The sequence below is a fragment of the Lithobates pipiens genome, unplaced genomic scaffold (genome assembly GCF_037356315.1).
Source record: "Lithobates pipiens isolate NorthernLeopardFrog02 unplaced genomic scaffold, aLitPip1_a1.2 Scaffold_35, whole genome shotgun sequence".
NCBI classification, from domain to species: Eukaryota; Metazoa; Chordata; class Amphibia; order Anura; family Ranidae; genus Lithobates; species Lithobates pipiens.
In genome coordinates, this window is record NW_027507811.1 from 6,324,709 (window position 1) to 6,345,341 (window position 20,633).

General features: G+C 48.2%; 1 protein-coding gene across 1 annotated transcript; it reads left to right on the plus strand.

Annotated features, from left to right (window-relative positions):
* The first annotated feature begins 11,157 nt into the window (after positions 1-11,157).
* On the plus strand, positions 11,158-20,432 carry LOC143955703 (uncharacterized). Its single transcript, XM_077465817.1, has 7 exons — positions 11,158-11,227; positions 13,299-13,408; positions 14,344-14,478; positions 14,984-15,172; positions 15,249-15,380; positions 18,182-18,347; positions 18,838-20,432. Exons 2-7 carry the CDS (start codon positions 13,325-13,327, stop codon positions 19,884-19,886), a joined length of 1,755 nt encoding a protein of 584 aa, XP_077321943.1. The 5' UTR covers positions 11,158-11,227; positions 13,299-13,324; the 3' UTR covers positions 19,887-20,432.
* Positions 20,433-20,633: the final 201 nt, after the last annotated feature.

Sequence of the window (20,633 nt, forward strand, 5' to 3'; positions counted from 1 at the left end):
ATTCTTTCGAGTCCTGATTAGAATTAGCCTGGCTATGTTACGCCCTTTGTTACCATAAAAGTACAATTGTGATTTTTTTTTTTTTTTAAACATCAAAATAAAGTTTAACAACTTTTAACAGTACAATACAATACCTTCGTAGAATAATGTTCTTGTACGTAGCCAAAGCAGGTTTATAAAACCGATTGAAAATAAGATGTCATTAATCGTTATATCTCACAGTGTATGCTTCGCCAGATATGGTTTAGGAAGACATTCTCATCATATCTCTTCCCCAGTACTTTAAATTAAACTCACTCCAAGGGTGAGGACACACTGAGCGGGTTGAGTTCCCATGTTAAGTCAATAGCCTATCAAGAATTAGGTCTAATGGAGCCAAGCCAGGGGTAGCTAGCCAGCATCCCCAGATCTCTATGCAGATATATCAAGCGCTCATATCTCAAAGTTAATCCCATATTGGCTAACCACATCTCTAAAGTTGGAGAGGTTTGAGAGATCCAATGTTGCAAGATCAGCTTTCGAGCTTGGAACAGTACTCTGGACACCACCTGTCTGACATATTTGTCCATTATAACCTAATAAGCACGGTTGAGGGTCAAGAGAGACAGTTACTTGAAAGGCATTGTTGATGGTGTTTACTGTACCGGTTCAAAAGAGGTGTAACTTTGGGTACCACCAAAGGAGAAAGTATCAGGTCCCCAATGGCTCCCTTGCATCTCGCACACAATGGGTCTGGGCGAAGTCCAAGAGCAAACGATTTAAGTGGGGTACAATTGTGATATTAATAATTAAATATTTCCACTATTGTAAAACATGGTGGTGGTTGCCACCATCCCAAAGTAAATGGGAAAAGGCCCCCACCTAAGGAAATGGGACTTTGAAGGCCTTCAAAGTCCCATTTCCTTAGGGGGATCCTTGCCTTCAAAGTCCCATTTCCTTAGGGGGAATCTTCTTTTTCCATTTGTTTCCAATATGTAATACCTATGTAACCATGTGTATAAAACCCTTCAATTGCATCAAAATAAAACAGAAGAGTTATTTGGAAAGATGCGGAGTGTATCTTTTGTGTCTGTTCCCTACTGCAGTAGTTATTATTAATTTGGAACAATGAATTGTAGCACGGCCCCATAGGGGACTGCTTTTAGTTACCTGCCAGGCATGTACTGGCCATTGGGACTACCGGGAGTTTCCCGGTGGGCCGATGGCTCAGTGGGCCACTCTGATGTAAGGGGGCTGGTGATGAGACACTCTGATGTAGGGGGGCTGGTGATGAGACACTCTGATGTAAGGGGGCTGGTGTTGGGCCACTCTGATGTAAGGGGGCTGGTGTTGGGACACTCTGATGTAAGGGGGCTGGTGATGGGACACTCTGATGTAAGGGGGCTGGTGATGGGACACTCTGATGTAAGGGGGCTGGTGTTGGGCCACTCTGATGTAAGGGGGCTGGTGTTGGGACACTCTGATGTAAGGGGGCTGGTGATGGGACACTCTGATGTAAGGGGGCTGGTGATGAGACACTCTGATGTAAGGGGGCTGGTGTTGGGACACTCTGATGTAAGGGGGCTGGTGATGGGACACTCTGTTGTAAGGGGGCTGGTAATGGGACACTCTGATGTAAGGGGGCTGGTGATGGGACACTCTGATGTAAGGGGGCTGGTGATGAGACACTCTGATGTAAGGAGGCTGGTGATGAGACACTATGATGTAAGGGGGCTGGTGATGGGACACTCTGATGTAAGGGGGCTGCTGATGGGACACTCTGATGTAAGGGGGCTGCTGATGGGACACTCTGATGTTAGGGGGCTGCTGATGGGACACTCTGATGTAAGGGGGCAGCTGATGGGACACTCTGATGTAAGGGGGTGCTGATGGGACACTCTGATGTAAGGGGGTGCTGATGGGACACTGATGTAAGGGGGTGCTGGTGGGACACTCTGATGTAAGGGGGTGCTGATGGGACACTCTGATGTAAGGGGGCTGCTGATGGGACACTCTGATGTAAGGGGACTGGTGATGGGGCACTCTGATGTAAGGGGGTGCTGATGGGACACTCTGATGTAAGGGGGCTGGTGATGGGACACTCTGATGTAAGGGGACTGGTGATGGGACACTCTGATGTAAGGGGGTGCTGATGGGACACTCTGATGTAAGGGGACTGGTGACGGGGCACTCTGATGTAAGGGGACTGGTGATGGGGCACTCTGATGTAAGGGGGTGCTGATGGGACACTCTGATGTAAGGGGGCTGGTGATGGGACACTCTGATGTAAGGGGACTGGTGATGGGACACTCTGATGTAAGGGGGTGCTGATGGGACACTCTGATGTAAGGGGGCTGGTGATGGGACACTCTGATGTAAGGGAGTGCTGATGGGACACTCAAAATGTAAGTGGGCCTGGTCTGGATGAAGTCCAGGGCCAAATTTCTGTCCCAGTCCAGCCCTGTTACCTGCTCACCTGCATCGCCATGACCCTGTGAACCTTCCAACCCACCTGACACTCTGGGTTCAGACATCATTGCAACAGCTTTAAGTAAATAAGACAGAGCTCAATGCGTTTATATTCTATTAACATTTACTGGAATACTTCAGTCAAGGTATGGTTGTTCAAAGAGGCAATGGTTCAGCTGAGTTTGGAATAGCAGCACAAACTCAGCCGAATGACTACTTAAGGAATGTCAGTTGAGACAGAAGGCAACAACAAAATATTATATACACCTATGTACTAGACATGTGCGATTAGTTTCGTATGAATCGAAAATTCATACGAATTTCCGTAAATGCGTACATTCTGGAGGATCCAAAAAAACGAATTTGCTATGCTTCCCGAATTCTGTAAGAAATGCGAAATTTCTTTTACGAATTTCGGATCCAAATTCCTAACAAACATTCATAATTGTTATGAAAAGTTAACGAACCTAAAAGTTAAAAATCCAGGAAGTCAGCACAGCACAGGGATGGCTGGGAGCCCCTCATAATGATAAATTCATCATAACGAACAATCGTAATTGTTACGAGAAGTTAACGAACCTAGCGAAAATTCGTATTTCGTATGAAGTTTCGGAATTACGAAATACAAATTAATTCTAATACGGAACGAGACAAAACAAATTTATTGACGGTGCACATGTCTACAGTATGTACAGTAGGAAACCACTTGGACATAACCTGAAAGGATAAACAAGTTAAGCAACAATACTGACAATACTTCTAGAAAGAGAAACCCAGGCCGACCTGTTTAACCTCTGAACCTAATGAGAGATGCAGCTAAACATGGATGGCGTAAGGGCCCTTTAAGTAGCAATGACAGAATGTCCCCGTTGCTGATCTGATGGTCTTCACCGGCAGTCGGAGCTCATTAATTGTATCCAATAGGGTGTAGTAACAGAGTGATGGTATATCTTGTGTTGACTGTAGCTAAAGAGAATTATGTACAGTGTTCAAATGAAGGTGCAGCGAAGTGTCCCCAAGGTAAAGCTGTCTGTGCACAGTGTCCCAATGAAAGAAAGGAAAGGTTTCCAAATATGGGCAATGACATTGCCCATCTTTGGATGGTGTAGGGGCCCTTGCCCTGTGGTTTTGGGGGTTTGCAATCTGAGGGGGGGGTCTTATCGGGATCTGAAAGCCCTCCTTACCAATTAGGGGGCCCTCAGATACTACCCACCGTAGTACCGCCGCATACACACGATCAGAATTTTGGTCGGAAGAAGCTCTGATGGTTTTCCCGATGGAATTCCGACGGGATTTCGCTCAGGCTGTCTTGCCTACACACGGTCACACCGAATTCCGACCGCCAAGAACGCGATGACGTACAACACGTACGACGGGACTAGAAAAAGGAAGTTCAATACCCAGTAGCCAATAGCTTCCGTCTCGTAGTTGAATCTGAGCATGCGTGAGTTTTTGCGTGTCGGAATTGCATACACACGATCGGACTTTCCGATAGACCATTTACCTGTCCCGAGTGTGAGGAGTGTTATGCGCGGAAATCGACACTTGTCTAAAAGCCCACACAGACGGGAAGCCGTATTCCTGTCCTGAGTGCGGGAAATGTTTTTCTAAGAAGTCCAATCTTATAAGACATCAGAGCATTCACACAAGCTAAAAGACTTGAACTTGAACCTGCCCTTAGCGTGGAGAATATTTTTCACAGAAGTTCCCGTAGTTACAGACATCAGAGGATTCACACAGGTGGAAGACCTACTCCTTCACAAAGTGAGGGAAATGCTCTCACAGAAGTCTTGGAGATTCAGAGGATTTACACAGGTTCAGGGCCGCCATCAACAGCCCCATGCACATGTATGGGGCCCGAGCATCCTGAGGGGCCCGGGCTCATTCGGGCATTGCTCAGGGGCCCCATGAGAGTCTCCTGTCCATGGACTTCACTCTTACATTTTCTGCTGGCTGCCGCGGTCCGTAAATGACAGTCCTCTTTGGACCGCCACTCCGATACTCAGCAGCCTGGGTTGTATTATCCTTCCCTCCCACCCCTCCCCGCTGCTGCCTCCACATTCAATTTTACACAGCAGGTAGAAGGGAGAATAAACAGCATGTCTGGACATAGGGCGAGAGTTGCCTATCTTTTCATGTTAAGAGGCAGGTGATTTGTTGTGGGCAGTCCTAGCAACCAATCATCTGCCACTTAACAGAAAATATGGGCAGCCCTCGCCCTCTGTCCGGACATGCTGTGTATTCTCCCTACTACCTGTTATGTAAGGTAGGTTTAGTAAGGGAGAGGCATTCACATAAAGGAGACTGGGTTGCAGAGAGGGGGGCTGTGAAGGGGACAGAGGTGCAAAGGGGGGGAATGTGAAGGGGGCAGTGGTACAACGAGGGGGGGGATGTGAAAGGGACAGTGGTACAAAGAGGGGGGGATGTGAAGGGGACAGACGTGCAAAGGGGGGAATGTGAAGGGGACAGAGGTGCAAAGGGGGGGAATGTGAAGGGGACAGAGGTGCAAAGGGAGGGCTGTGAAGGAGACTGAGGTGCAAAGAAGGGGGGGGCTGTGAAAAGGGTGGAGGTGCAAAGAAGGGACGGCCTGTAAAGAGGACCGGAGTGCCAAAGGGGGGGCTGTGAAGGGGACTGAGGTGCAATAAAGAGGGGCTGTGAAGGGGACAGAGGTGCAAAGAGGGGGGGTTGTGAAGGGGATGGAGGTGCAAAGAAGGGGGGCTGTGTAAGGGATGGGGGTGCGAGGAAGGTGGGCTGTAAAGGGGACTGAGGTGCAAAGAAAGGGGGCTGTGAAGGGGATGAGATGCAAAGAGAGGGGGCTGTGAAAGGGATGGAGGTGCAAAGAAGGGGGGCTTTGAAGGGGACAGAGGTGCAAAGGGGGGCTGTATAGGGGACAGAGGTGCAAAGGGGGGCTGTGAAGGGGACTGAGGTGCAAAGAAGGGGGGGCTGTGAAAAGGACGGAGGTGCAAAGAAGGGGGGGCTGTAAAGAGGACTGGAGTGCAAGGAAGGGGGCTGTGAAGGGGACCGGGCCCTGGAAAATGTCAGTGGCCAGGCCTGGGGGGGGGGGGGGGTGCCCAGGCCTAAAGCTGTGTAAGGGGCCCCAAAAAATCTGATGGCTGCCCTGCACAGGTGGCCGAACTTATTCCTGCACAAAGTGCAAAAAATGTTCTTCCAACAACATCGCCTTCACTCCCGATACCACAACTTGACACAAAACCGTTTTACCGTTCCATTGTTTTTTGTTTTTTTTTACACAAATACAGTATATAGAGAATCTGCATACAAGGGATTAGAAATGTTTTTTCCCAGAACATTTTTGTGTTATTAAAGGTATACAACCCCAATTGTGCGTTATATCTTAACTCCAAAGAGTGTACAAGTACACAGTACATATGGTGCTCCTAGGAGAAGTGCAAAGTCCATAGGAACTTTCATTTGTATCTGGTGACCATCAACAGGGTAGAGGAATGGATGAGGCAACTGGATGAATGGCTGAACAGGGGAAGGGACCGAGACTGGAACCCCTGCAGTGCCCGCAAAAGATCTGGGTAGGATCACCTCAATGTAGAAGAAGCAGGGCGCTGAGGTCAGTATCAAACAAAAAAACACTTTATTAAAATAAGCAGCACGCTTACGTTGAAGCTAGCATGGATAGGGAACACCTGAGACCAAGCTGCTGTGATCAGTGTGAGGCTGTAGGCTTCACTGAGCAATCACAGGCCGAGGATGATAGGGAGACAGACAGCTCAAACTATGGATATTAGCGGTGGCATACTAGGCTGCACACGAGGATGACAACTGTCAGAATGCCTGGTGGATGTTGGGACGGGGGTGTGCATGACGTGTTTCCTGGGACTTTGCCCTTTTTTAAAATGCCATGCACGGAGAAGTGTAAAGTCCATTGTAACCTTCATCTATATCTGTAGACCATCAACAGGTTAGAACAGGGATCTCCAAACTATGGCCCTCCAGTTGTACAGGAACTACGATTCCCATCATGTAATGTCCGTGAATCTGAGAGTTTTACAATGCCTCATGGGACGTGTAGTTCTGCAACAGCTGGAGGGCCGTAGTTTGGAGATCCCTGGGTTAGAGGAAAGGATAAGGGCAACAGGATGGATGGCTAAACAGGATGGGGGACCGAGACTGGAACCTCTGCAGCTCCCGCAAAAGATCTGGGTAGGATCACCTTAATGTAGAAGAAGCAGGGAGCTGAGGTCAGTATCAAACAAAGAAAAACTTTAATAAAATAAGCAGCACACTTACATTGAAGTTATCATGAAACAGCATGGATAGGGAACACCTGAGACCAAGCAGATGTGATCAGTGTGAGACAGTAGGCTTCACTGAGCAAACAGAGACTGAGGATGACATGGAGTCGACCAGCTTAAACTATGAATATTAGTGGCGGCGTTCTAGGCTACACACGAGGATGACAACTGTCAAAATGCCTAGTAGATGTTGGGAGTGGGGATGTGCATGAAGCGTTTTCAGGGACTTTGCCCCCTTTTTTTTAAATGCCAATCACTGAGAAGCGCAATGTCTATTGGAACTTTCATCTGTATCTGTAGATCATCAACAGGGTAGAGGAATGCAACTAGATGGATGGCTAAACGGGAGAAGGGACCGAGACTGGAACCTCTGAAGTACCTGCAGAAGATCTGGGTAGGATTACCTTAATGTAGAAGAAAATGAACAGCAGGGTGCTGAGGTCAGTATCAAATAAAAAACACTTTATTAAAATAAGCAACACACTTACATTGAAGTTAGCATGAACCAGCATTGATAGAGAACACCTGAGACCAAGCGGCTGTGATCAGTGTGAGGCAAACAGAACCTGAGGATAACAGTGAGCCAGCCAGCTCAAAGTATGGATATTAGCAGCAGCGTTCTAAGCTGCACATGAGGATGACACCTGTCAAAATGCCTGGTAGATGTTGGGAGAGGGGGTTGCTTGACGTGTTTCCAGGGGCTTTGTCCTTTTTTTTCAAATGCATGGCATGCATGGAGAAATGCAAAGTCCCTTGGTCCATTGGAACTTTCATCTGTAGCTGTAGACCATCAACAGGGTAGGGGAATGAATGAGGCGACTGTATGGATGGCTGAACAGGAAAAGGGACCGAGACTGGAACCTCTGCAGCTCCCGCAGAAGATCTGGGTAGGACCACCTCAATGTAGAAGAAGCAGGGCGCTGAGGTCAGTGTCAAATAAACACTTTATTAAAATAAGCAGCACACTTACATTGACGTTAGCAGGAAACAGCATAAGTAGGGAACACCTGAGACCAAGCAGCTGTGATCAGTGTGAGTCTGTAGGCATCACTGAGCAGAGACCGAGGATGACAGGGAGCCAGCCAGCTCAAAGTATGGATATTAGCGGCAGCGTACTAGGCTGCACAGAAAGGTGACAACTGTCAACCCCTGCAGTGCCCGCAAAAGATCTGGGTAGGATCACCTCAATGTAGAAGAAGCAGGGCGCTGAGGTCAGTATCAAACAAAACAAACACCTTATCAGAATAAGCAGCATGCTTACGTTGAAGTTAGCATGGATTAGGAAAACCTGAGACCAAGCAGCTGTGATCAATGTGAGGCTGTAGGCTTCCCTGAGCAAATAGAGACCAAGGATGACAGCAGTGGCGTTCTAGGCTGCACACAAGGATGACAACTGTCAAAATGGTGGATGTCGGGAGAGGGGCATGATGTGTTTCCCCTTCCCTGCAGCATGGCCTTTGATAAGGAGGGCAAACTCCCTGAAATCACGCCATGCACACCCTCCTCTCCTGGCATCCAGAAGAGGTACATGATGCGTTTCTAGGGATTATGCCTTCTTTGGCCACACAATTGTCATTTAAATTGCAACAGCGCTGAAAGCTGAAAATTGGCTTGGGCAGGAAGGTGCGAAAGTGCCTGGTACTCAAGTGGTTAAAGGTGTCACAATGATGTCTGAACCCAGAGTGTCAGGTGGGTTGGAAGGTTTACAGCAGTCCCCTAGGGGGCAGTGCTACACAAAAAGTGGCATGGGAAGGTTTTTTTTTTTGTTTTGTTTTTTAAAAGCCAGTGGCATGTGAAACACACCCAAAAAATCCACCCGGTGACAAAAAAAAGTGCACCGGGTGTACTATGTTCCTCCCTAGGAAGGATCTTACCCTGATCCCTGGGGCGTTAAGCTCCAGATGGGGACATAGGTACTCACTATGACCCGTCTGGTTTTGCATCCCGTTCTCTCCAGGGTCTGCCGAAACAGACCCACCCAAGTACACCCCCCTCCCCCCCCCCGAAAGGAGACCCCATGAGAGAGGGGAGAGGGTGAACCAAGCCAGAAGGCCATGTCCACCCCCTTCCAATACTTTCAGGATAGGCCCGAGGACCCACACCCTACCAGTCACACAGTGACAAAACGTGTACACATAACAAAAACCATACAAAAAAGTGACAACACTGGGGTTAATAAATAAAAGAAAGTGGAGAGAAGGAAGTGAGAAGAGGAAGTGAAAGTGGCCATTGTGCAATGCAATGGCCGGCCCTTTGGCCAGGAATAAAATATTCCTCTGGTCCTAGCCAAAAAGGCTCTGCCGTAGAGGCAGGTGCGAAAAAAGTTTGTAAGTGTAGTGACCATGGTGCCAACAAAACTCAAAGTGCCCCTCAACACAGTGAGAATTATGGCACCCCTGGACTGCCACTCCAGGGGCACATACACCACAGGCTTTTCTCCAACCCTGGCACACAGCCAGGCCGGTGCAGCCCTATCCCAACCAGGAAGGCCTGGAGCTCTGAGAGCTTAGGGATAGCCCCCTAACCCTAAGGCTCCACAACCACTCCCATTGCTCCTGCCTAATTACATTTGGGAAATACTAACCCCCCCCCCCCTGGCGGGAAAGGGGAGCAAGTGTTTTTTCCCGAAAAACTGACAGGAACAGGAACTACACTAATCTAGGCCAGGAGGCCAGGGACCCTTCGGCCATACCCAGTGGTTCTACATCCCCATCAGGAGGCTTCCCTTCCGGCTTTCTCTAAAGGAGGCCTAATAACGCCCCTCAGTTACGTTGAGCGATAAGGTTTCGGTCCTCCCTGATTCTAGCCGTCCAGGTTACCATTACGCCAAGTGGATTTGCATAGCCACTGCCACCCCTAACCTACCGCCATGGATCGGGGATGGTTAGCACAGTTACCACTTGGCAACTGGCAGATACTACACTTGATCTTAACCCAAAAAAGGCAGAGAAGGCTTGGGAAGGTATTACATGGATTGCAAAGCAACCTGGGAAAGTTATCATCAAAGCAGACAAGTCAGTTCAACAACTTTTGCCGAAAAGTGATTGCTAAACGGCAAATTACAGCATTTATCAAAATTAAAATGATTTGAACGAAGCCTATTTTATATGCCTTTACAAAGTTTTCTCATTACAATGATCTGTACCATTTGCAACAATCTTAATTGTTCTCTTTTGATAAAATAAGAAAATTTATGGAAAAAAAAGAAATAATTTAAACCAAAATGCATTCATTCATCCCAAGCAAGCAGTAATATATTTCTCTCCCCCTTGGTGGGAGTGGAGTGGAGGTAACTAGAACCTTCAGGGCCCTGATGCAAGAAACCATGAAGGGCCCCCCTGAACCCCAGCCAGGGACCTTCCCTCTGAGTCCGGCGGTGAAACTCCAGGGCGTGGTCACAGGTATGACCTTTGTGAGCCCTGTAATTCCACCACTGGTATCAGTAGTTTTTAATTTTTAGGTGCCCCATTGGGGGACTGTCCCTAGGCAGGATGGGGTTCCCGTCCCCAGAAGAGATGAGGTCTTTTTCTCCAGCGCAGATGAAGTTACTGACCCCAGGTGAGAAGGGGTCCCTGTCCCCAGGGGAGGTGGGGGTCCCTGTGCCCACGTGAGAAGGGGTCCCTGTGCCCAGGGGGAGATGGAGGGGGTATGTAATGGTGTGTGGAGGATGGGGTCCTCTCACTCACCATGACCAAGCTGCAGGCCGTGCACTCATCCATGTTGGCCTGGGCTCCATCCAGTGTGCTGGACGGGTGATCAGCATATCTCCCAGAGAGACCTTTCATCATCTGTGTATGACGGGGGAGGAGGGGGGCTGGCAGACAAGCCTGCAGTGTCCTCCAGGGGGCTCTCATAGGGCTGCACTGCATCTGTGTGCTTAAAGTTTGTTTACAAGGGAGAAGTATGCAGTGCAGTGTGGGCCGGACTCGGGGGGGGGGGGGGACTCTGGCTGGGGAGAACAGACATCGGACTGAGCGGCAATGCATGGAGCAGGAGAGGGGTACTCTGAGGACACAGGTCATGCGGGGAATGCACAACTAAAGAGCAGCCAGTGCGATAGTCGAGCATGGAGCTCTGCTAGTCACCCTCCACCTCCAGCCACCCGTGTGCATGGTGCACTGGTACCCCTAGCTGCCTATGCTGCTGCCGGCCATATGTAGAGGGGGCTGAATGGGCCCCCTGCATCACAGGGCCCGGTTGCAGTCGCAACTGCTGCACCCCCTATAGTTACGCCCCTGGACCCCATCTATAAGGATATACAGTACATACACACACAGCACAAGGCCGTGTTCACACTACGAGATGTATCTAGGATTCCTCTGCAGTTCCTACGAGCTCCACAAGATGGCGATCTTCTCACTTCTACCCAGACAGGAAGTCTCTATGGAAGACAGGAAGTGATGTCAGGTACAGACAGGAAGTGACGTCAACTATAAAATAGGAAGTTCCGGGTGCGAGGTGAGTCGGGAGGAAGTAGAGAGGTGAGGTGGTTGGCAGTGGCACCAGAGGAGGTAATAAGATCTTATTTTCTATTTCCACCCAGTAACCCCCCACCCCCCGTCATGTCCGTCCTCTTCCTTCATAGTCACTGTGACGTCTTTTATCTCCAGCAGATGACGATACACACATATATAGTGTGGAAACCTAGATTAACTCCTTCAGGGGCAGAACATTTTCCCGCTTTCGGGGCCGGAACATTCTCTTCATATTGGAGATCTTCAGAGGATAGAATTTTTATTTTAGACGTAAAGCTGAAGGCTAAGAGGCTTAGGGTCAGAACATTTCCCAACTTACGACGCCGGGAAATCCTCTCCATTGTGGAGATGTCTCACCTTTCCACCAATCACCTTCTCACCTGAGACTCGGATTGCATTCAAATTTTAACTTCAATATACGGAATATAAATTTTGGTGAAATTTGTGGTTGACTCATTTTTGACGCTCACCCATAATGCCCTACAGAGCCTTGACCCTGGTCAGCAGTAGGGATGAGCCGTTGGTTTGGTCCAAACCTAGGCTGGGCGGAGGTTTGGAGGAATGGCTGAACTGTTGCCTATTCGGCCCGTGTTCAGCGGGAGACGACCATCATATAGAAGTGGAGTTTCTTTCGCTTCTATATATGATAACTTCCCTCTCTCACTGGTTGCTAAGGAAGCTGTGGATGCTTTGCACCCGCTGTGTTGCTAGGAAGTATTGACGTCACCTGAAATCCCAGACACTCGCCGACCGCTGCATGTACATATACGTCGGCAGAATGGCACGGACAGGCAAAAATGGGCCTACAGGTGCGTCCTTTTAAATTTTCCGCCACGTGGTCTCGTGCGCGCCGCCCGACCCTGCCGCGAGTGTGATCGCGGGGGCCCGCGGACTCGATGTCCGGCGGGGGATACCCGCGATCATCTCGCGGAGAGGAAGAATGGGGAGATGCCGACGTAAACAAGTATTTCCCCATTCTTACTAGTGACAGTGATCACCGCTCCCTGTGATCGGGAGCGGTGATCAGTGTCGTGTCACGCATAGCCCCTCCCCCCCCCCCACAGTTAGAACACATCCCTAGGACACACTTAACCCCTGCAGCGCCCCCTCCTGGTTAACCCCTTCAGTGTCACATTTACGCAGTAATCAATGCATTTTTACTCACACTGATCGCTGTATAAATGTGAATGATCCCAAAAAAGCGCAAAAAGTGTCCGATGTGTCTGCCATAATGTCGCAGTCACGATAAAAATCGGTGATCGCCGCCATTACTAGTAAAAAAATAATAATTATTATTAATTAAAAAATGCCATAAAACTATCCCCTATTTTGTAGACCTACATAGTTACATAGTTTGTAAGGTTGAATAAAGACAGAAGTCCATCCAGTTCAACCTGAAAACGCTATAGACGCTATAACTTTTGCGCAAACCAATCAATAAACGCTTATTGCAAATTTTTTTTTTTTTTTTTTACCAAAAATATGTATCGGCCGTTTTTTTTTATATATTTTTTGAGGATATTTATTATAGCAAAAAGTTAAAAAATGGCTTTTTTTGTTTTTTCAAAATTGTCGCTCTATTTTTCGTTTATAGCGCAAACGCAGAGGTGATCAAATACCACCAAAAGAAAGCTCTATTTGTGGGGGGGGGGAGGACGTCAATCTTGTTTGGGAGCCACGTCGCACGACCCGCGCAATTGTCAGCTAAAGCTTCGTAGTGCCGAATCGCAAAAAGCGCTCTGGTCCAGGGGGGCTGAAGTGGTTAAGCAAAGGATCAAGGATAGCAGGCGACATCGCTGCCTAAATATGGCCGCTGGCCAATGATGTCACCACAATCCCGGTGCCCCCTTTTTTCTTTTTTTTTTTTTTTTTTATATAGCTGATGACAACACGAGATGCAGAGGGGTCGTCTTCTATATAAAAAAAAAAATCCCTCTGTCCTTCTTCTCTCCTCAATTGTCCCTCTATTTAGGCTGATGTATAGACCTCTACATGTACAAATTTTCACTGCTGGCGGCACGACTATTAACCCCTTATACCCTCATCCTAATATTGTACAACCAGTACACTCCACATAATTCTCCTCTTATCCATTATTCTACTACAGGGAAACCTGTATAGATCACATGACCAATGAGGATGGAGGAGGACCGGAGTCACATGACTGAGGGGATACTAAAGTTCACCCTGGAGATCATCTACCTGCTGACCGGAGAGGTGAGGAGGATTCTGGGAGGTCACATGACATCACTCTTATCTCTATTAATAAAACACAGACCTGACCGGAGAGGTGAGGAGGATTCTCGGAGGTCACATGACATCCCTCTTATCTCTATTAATAAAACACAGACCTGACCGGAGAGGTGAGGAGGATTCTGGGAGGTCACATGACATCACTCTTATCTCTATTAATAATACACAGACCTGACCGGAGAGGTGAGGAGGATTCTGGGAGGTCACAGGACATCACTCTTATCTCTATTAATAATACACAGACCTGACCGGAGAGGTGAGGAGGATTCTGGGAGGTCACAGGACATCACTCTTATCTCTATTAATGAAAACACAGACCTGACCGGAGAGGTGAGGGGGATTCTGGGAGGTCACATGACATCACTCTTATCTCTATTAATAAAACACAGACCTGACCGGAGAGGTGAGGAGGATTCTGGGAGGGTCACATGACATCACTCTTATCTCTATTAATAAAACACAGACCTGACCGGAGAGGTGAGGAGGATTCTGGGAGGTCACATGACATCACTCTTATCTCTATTAATAAAACACAGACCTGACCGGAGAGGTGAGGAGGATTCTGGGAGGTCACATGACATCACTCTTATCTGTATTAATAAAACACAGACCTGACCGGAGAGGTGAGGAGGATTCTGGGAGGAGGTCACATGACATCACTCTTATCTCTATTAATAAAACACAGACCTGACCGGAGAGGTGAGGAGGATTCTGGGAGGTCACATGACATCACTCTTATCTCTATTAATAAAACACAGACCTGACCAGAGAGGTGAGGAGGATTCTGGGAGGTCACATGACATCACTCTTATCTCTATTAATAAAACACAGACCTGACCGGAGAGGTGAGGAGGATTCTGGGATTCTAACATGATATTCCTATTGGTTCTCCAATACAGAGATTTCCTCTTGTGAAGTCAGGTGATCATATGACCATCACAGTGCCTCCATGTGACTCCCTAAAACCTGAGAGACACAACATGGAGAAGATTCTAGAAGTCACCAAGAAGATGATGGAGCTGCTGACAGGAGAGGTGAGGAGGATTCTGGGAATTCTGGGACATTATCCAGTAACAGACAAGGGATGTGTCTGGATGGTGACTGTATCATTGTGTGTGTCAGGTTCCTATAAGGTGTCAGGATGTCACTGTCTATTTCTCCATGGAGGAGTGGGAGTATTTAGAAGGACACAAGGATCTCTACAAGGACGTCATGATGGACAATCAGCCGCCCCTCACATCACCGGGTAAGAGGAGACTTTATTGTAAAGGAGAGAGCAGTACGGAGGCTCCACCTAGATCCCCCATCATCTGATAAACACATAGAAACAATGTATTCAGTCAGTGTGTGTGTTTCCTACAGATGGATCCAGTAATGGGAACCCACCAGAGAGATGTCCCCGTCCTCTGTATTCCCGGGATTCCACACAGGAAGGTCACCCCATCCCCCACCATCATCAGGTAGATGATTGACAATTATTTGTAGTTCTGATTTATACACAGCATGTTTGTTACAATGAATGTTTTATTATATATTCAGAGTGGAAACCTCGGGGATGATAATACTGTTAAAGAAGAGTTTACAGAGAGGGACGAGGAGTACGGTGTGATGAAGGACCTTTCAGAAGGACACAAGGAAGTAACAATGGAACCACCAGAGAGATGTCCCCGTCTTCTGTATGCCGAGAATTCCACACAGGAAGGTCACAACTATGCAAAATCAGATCAGGTAGATGATTTGACAATTATTGGTAATTTATGATTTATTCACAAGCAACTTTGTTACAATGAATGTTTTATTATAGATTCAAAGTGGAAACCTCAGGCATTATAATATTGATGTTAAAGAAGAGTATACAGAGGAGGATGAACGGTGTAGGATGATAAAGGAGTTTTCTGAAAGTCCCCAGGATCACCCCATCCCCCACCATCATCAGGTAGGTACAGTTGAAGGTCACACCATCCCCCACCATCATCAGGTAGGTGGAGTTGAGGGTCGGGAACATAAAGTGATTGAACACTCTGACATGTGGAGATGATGTGTGGACTCTACAAGATGATATTTTCTATGTGATCTCACATTATTATTATTATACAGGATTTATATGGCGCCAACAGTTTGCTCAGCGCTTTACAACATGAGGACAGCCATTACAGTTACATTACAATTTGGTACAAGAGGAATCAGAGGGCCCCCGACTCGTTAGAGCTTACAATCTAAAAAAGAAGGGGCAATTGATACAAAGGGTAATAGCTGTGGGGGGATGAGCTGATTGAGGAAGTAAAACAGTGTTAGTTAGAAGCAGGATAGCCTTCTTTGAAGAGAAGGGTTTTCAGGGATCGTCTAAAGATGGATAGATTAGGGGAAAGTCGGACAGATTGGGGTAGGGAATTCCAAAGGATGGGAGAAGCTCTGGAGAAATCCTGGAGGCGAGCATGGGGGAGGAGGTGACAAGGGAGATAGAGAGCAGGAGGTCTTGGGATGACTGAAGAGAGCGGCTTGGTTGGTATATTGGGACTAGGTTAGTGATGTCGCTGGGGGCAGAGTTGTGGATGGCTTTGTAAATTATTGTTAGTACTTTAAATTTTATTCGTTGGGTGAGTGGAAGCCAGTGGAGGGATTGGCAGAGAGGGGGTGGAGGACACTGAATGGAGACCAGTGGAGGGATTGGCAGAGAGGGGCGGAGGACACTAAATGGAAGCCAGTGGAGGGATTGGTAGAGAGGGGTGGAGGACACTGAATGGAGGCCAGTGGAGGGATTGGTAGAGAGGGGTGGAGGACACTGAATGGAAGTCAGTGGAGGGTTTGGTAGAGAGGGGTGGAGGACACTGAATGGAAGCCAGTGGAGGGATTGGTAGAGAGGGGTGGAGGACACTGAATGGAGGCCAGTGGAGGGATTGGTAGAGAGGGGTGGAGGACACTGAATGGAAGCCAGTGGAGGGATTGGTAGAGAGGGGTGGAGGACACTGAATGGAGACCAGTGGAGGGATTGGTAGAGAGGGGTGGAGGACACTGAATGGAAGCCAGTGGAGGGATTGGTAGAGAGGGGTGGAGGACACTGAATGGAGGCCAGTGGAGGGATTGGTAGAGAGGGGAGGAGGACACTGAATGGAAGCCAGTGGAGGGATTGGTAGAGAGGGGTGGAGGACACTGAATGGAGACCAGTGGAGGGATTGGTAGAGAGGGGTGGAGGACACTGAATGGAAGCCAGTGGAGGGATTGGTAGAGAGGGGTGGAGGACACTGAATGGAGGCCAGTGGAGGGATTGGTAGAGAGGGGCGGAGGACACTAAATGGAAGCCAGTGGAGGGATTGGTAGAGAGGGGTGGAGGACACTGAATGGAGGCCAGTGGAGGGATTGGTAGAGAGGGGTGGAGGACACTGAATGGAAGCCAGTGGAGGGATTGGTAGAGAGGGGTGGAGGACACTGAATGGAGGCCAGTGGAGGGATTGGTAGAGAGGGGTGGAGGACACTGAATGGAAGCCAGTGGAGGGATTGGTAGAGAGGGGTGGAGGACACTGAATGGAAGCCAGTGGGGGGATTGGCAGAGAGGGGTGGAGGACACTGAATGGAGGCCAGTGGAGGGATTAGCAGAGAGGGGTGGAGGACACTGAATGGAAGCCAGTGGAGGGATTGGCAGAGAGGGGTGGGGGACACTGAATGGAAGCCAGTGGAGGGATTTGTGGAGAGGGGTGGAGGACACTGAATGGAAGCCAGTGGAGGGATTGGTAGAGAGCGGTGGAGGACACTGAATGGAGGCCAGTGGAGGGATTGGCAGAGAGGGGTGGAGGACACTGAATGGCTGGTAAGGTGGATGAGTCTGGCAGCAGCATTCATTATGGACTGAAGGGGGGGTAGTCTATGTAAAGGTAATCCAATGAGGAGGGAGTTGCAGTAGTCGAGGCGAGAGATGACCAGGGAGTGAATTAGAAGCTTGGTGGTGTCATTAGTTAAAAAGGGGCGTATTCTGGAAATGTTGCGGAGTTTGAGGCGGCATGATTTGGACAGGACTTGTATGTGGGCCTGAAAGGACAGTTCGGAGTCTAAGGTTACCCCTGGCACCCTAGCATGTGGGGACGGACTGATAGATGTGCCATTGATCTTGACAGAGAAGTCAGGCGAAGGGGTACGTGGGGGAGCAAATATTAAGAGCTCGGTTTTAGATAGATTAAGTTTGAGGAAGTGGTGTGACATCCAGGCTGATATGTCTGTTAGTAGATCAGTGATGCGGTGAGGAGATTGATGGGGTGAGCTGAGGGGCAGAGAGACAGATTTGGGTGTCATCAGCATATAAATGGTAGTGGAAGCCATGGAATGCTATCAGCTGACCCAGGGAGGACGTGTAGATCGAGAATAGTAGAGGTCCAAGGACAGAACCTTGGGGGACCCCAATGGAAAGGGGAGTTGGAGAAGAGGAAGTGGAGTTGTAAGTGACACTGAAGGTGCGATGAGAACGGAGTGTGCAGCCATGGAGACCAAGCAAATTGAGTTTTTTTGAGGAGGAGGGGGTGGTCAACTGTATCAAAGGCAGCAGAAAGGTCCAAGAGTAAGAGTATGGGATAATGACCGTTGGTTTTGGCTGTTAGTGAGTTTTAGGAGGGCGGTTTCTGTGGAGTGCTGTGGGCGAAATCCAGACTGAAGAGGATCGAGAAGGTTATTTTCAATGAGGTGGTTGCCCAGTCGGTTGTAGACTAAACGTTCAAGGAGTTTCACATCATAAATACTTCTATGTTACAGATGTTATCTTCTGTCATTCTGCTGGTTTCGGATGAAGGTATTATTAACTTGAACGTTGGAAGTGAATTAGAAGAGATGTATCTAAGGGGTGACCAGCAATATACGGAGGAGGCTGGAATGACGAGGACATTCATAGAGGAGGACACTCCTACAGAGATCAGCACAGGTGACCCATCATATATTCTTCTCTTATCTCTGCTCTGTTACTGCTCACTGATTGGTCCAGAGTAGGGCGGGAGCTGAGTGATATCAGCCAATAATAGGTTTATAATGGTCCCCTCCCTGTACTGATACCCTATTTGTGGTTCAGCTGGCAGTATTAGGTTGTGGGTCACTCCTGGTTACAGTAGCACAGATATGATAACACAGATTGAGCCTTTGACCCTCTTGTCTATCAGAGGTCACATGACCCAGTGCCTAGGCTTGTGGTTGTGTGAAGAGCATGGACCTCCCAGTCCCCATTGGTTGTGTAAATGTAGAAGTGATCTGGGAGGAGGACCAAAGAACCTTTGACTGAAGTGGGGGGAAGAGTCCCGGCTGGTTGGGACCTCCACAGAGAACATCTCCTCACTCATATCTACCTGATCCAGATGGGATCTTGATGGAAGTGAACTAACCCTCTCATATCTATTGATGATGTTTTTATATTTTTCCAGGACACGCCATGGAGAAACCCTCAAAGGATCGTCTCACTTTATCTCCAGGTTGTAGAATGGAAGATGAGGACATCACAGGAGATTGTGGAGGAGAAAAGACAATGATCTCCACTATGGATGGTGGACTTCACAGTGTGGATAGACCACGGAATCCCTCCGACTCTGATCAACCTCGTACTGTGGGGGACGGGGCCGGGATTCGGGGGGAGGGGAAATTTTCATGTGCTGAACCTGAGGAAAGTTTTAGCTCTGAATTAAGTCCGCATAGAAATCATGGCGGTGAGAAGCTGTATTCCTGCCCTGAGTGTAGGAAATGTTTTCAACGGAAATCCGAATCTATCATTCATCAGAGATCTCACCCGGGGGAGAGGCCGTATTCCTGTTCCGAGTGTGGGCAGTGTTATCCATGCAAACCGGCACTCGTCCGACATCTCAAAACCCACACGGGGGAGAAGCTGTATCCTTGCTCTGAGTGCGGGAAAAGTTTTGCAGAGAAGTCCCGTCTTGACGACCATCTTAGAACTCACTTGGAGGGGATTCTGTATTCCTGCTCTGAGTGCGGGAAATGTTATTCACAGAAAGAAAAACTGGTCAAACATCAAAAATCACACACAGAGGAGAGACCGTATTCCTGCTCTGAGTGCGGGAAATGTTATATATGGAAAGCAGGTCTTGTCAAACATCCAAAATCCCACACGGGGGAGAGGCCGTATTCCTGCCATGAGTGTGGGCAGTGTTTTCCGGTGAAGTCAACACTTATCCGACATCTAAAGACCCACACGGGGGAGAAGCCGTATTCCTGTTCCGAGTGCGGGAAATGTTTTGCCGAGAAGTCCCGTCTTAACAACCATCTAAAAACCCACGTGGGGGATACGCGGTGGTCCTGTCCTGAGTGCGGGAAATATTGCCGATGGAAATCAGAACTTCTTATACATCAAAGGTTTCACACAGGTGAGAAGCCGTATTCCTGTCCCGAGTGTGGGAAATGTTTTCCGAAGAAGTCCGCTTTAAACAGACATCAGAGAGTTCACACAAGCAAGAAGACTTGAACCTGCCCTAAGTGTGGGGAATATTTTTCACAGAAGTCCCCGTATTTACAGACCCATCATTGCAGACATTTGGAGTATTTACACAAGCAGAAGACCTATTCCTGCCCAGAGTGCGGGAAGTGTTTGCACAGAAGTCCTGTCTTTGCTGATATCAGAGGATTCACATGGGGGGAGCCATATTCTTATGTTGAGTGATGCTTTTCCACATAAGACCCATCTTTCCAGCCAACAAACATCCCACACAAACCCTCAAATGTGTTCTGTAACAACAAGCTCAGACCGGGACACACAGTGGGGGTCCACCAGAGAAAGTTTGGCTTTGGGGCCCACCTTCCAGACCTGTCAAATTTTCCCAACACGACACAAAACAATGTACTTCCAACAACATCGCCTTCACTCCCGATGCCACAACTTGGCACAAAACCGTTTTTACCTTTTTATATTGTTTTTATTACACAAATACAGTATATAGAGAATCTGCATACAAGGGCTTAGAAACGTTTGTTCCCAGAAAATATTCATGTTATTAAAGGTATACAACCCCAATTATTTGTATCCTGCAGTTGTGCGTTATATCTTAAATCCAAAGAGTGTACAAGTACACAGTACACATGGTGCTCCTAGGAGAAGTGCAAAGTCCCTTGCTGCATTGGAAATGTTATCTGTAGCTGCAGACCATCAACAGGTTAGAGGAATGGATGAGGCGACTGGATGAATAGCTGAATGGGAGAAGGGACAGAGACTGGA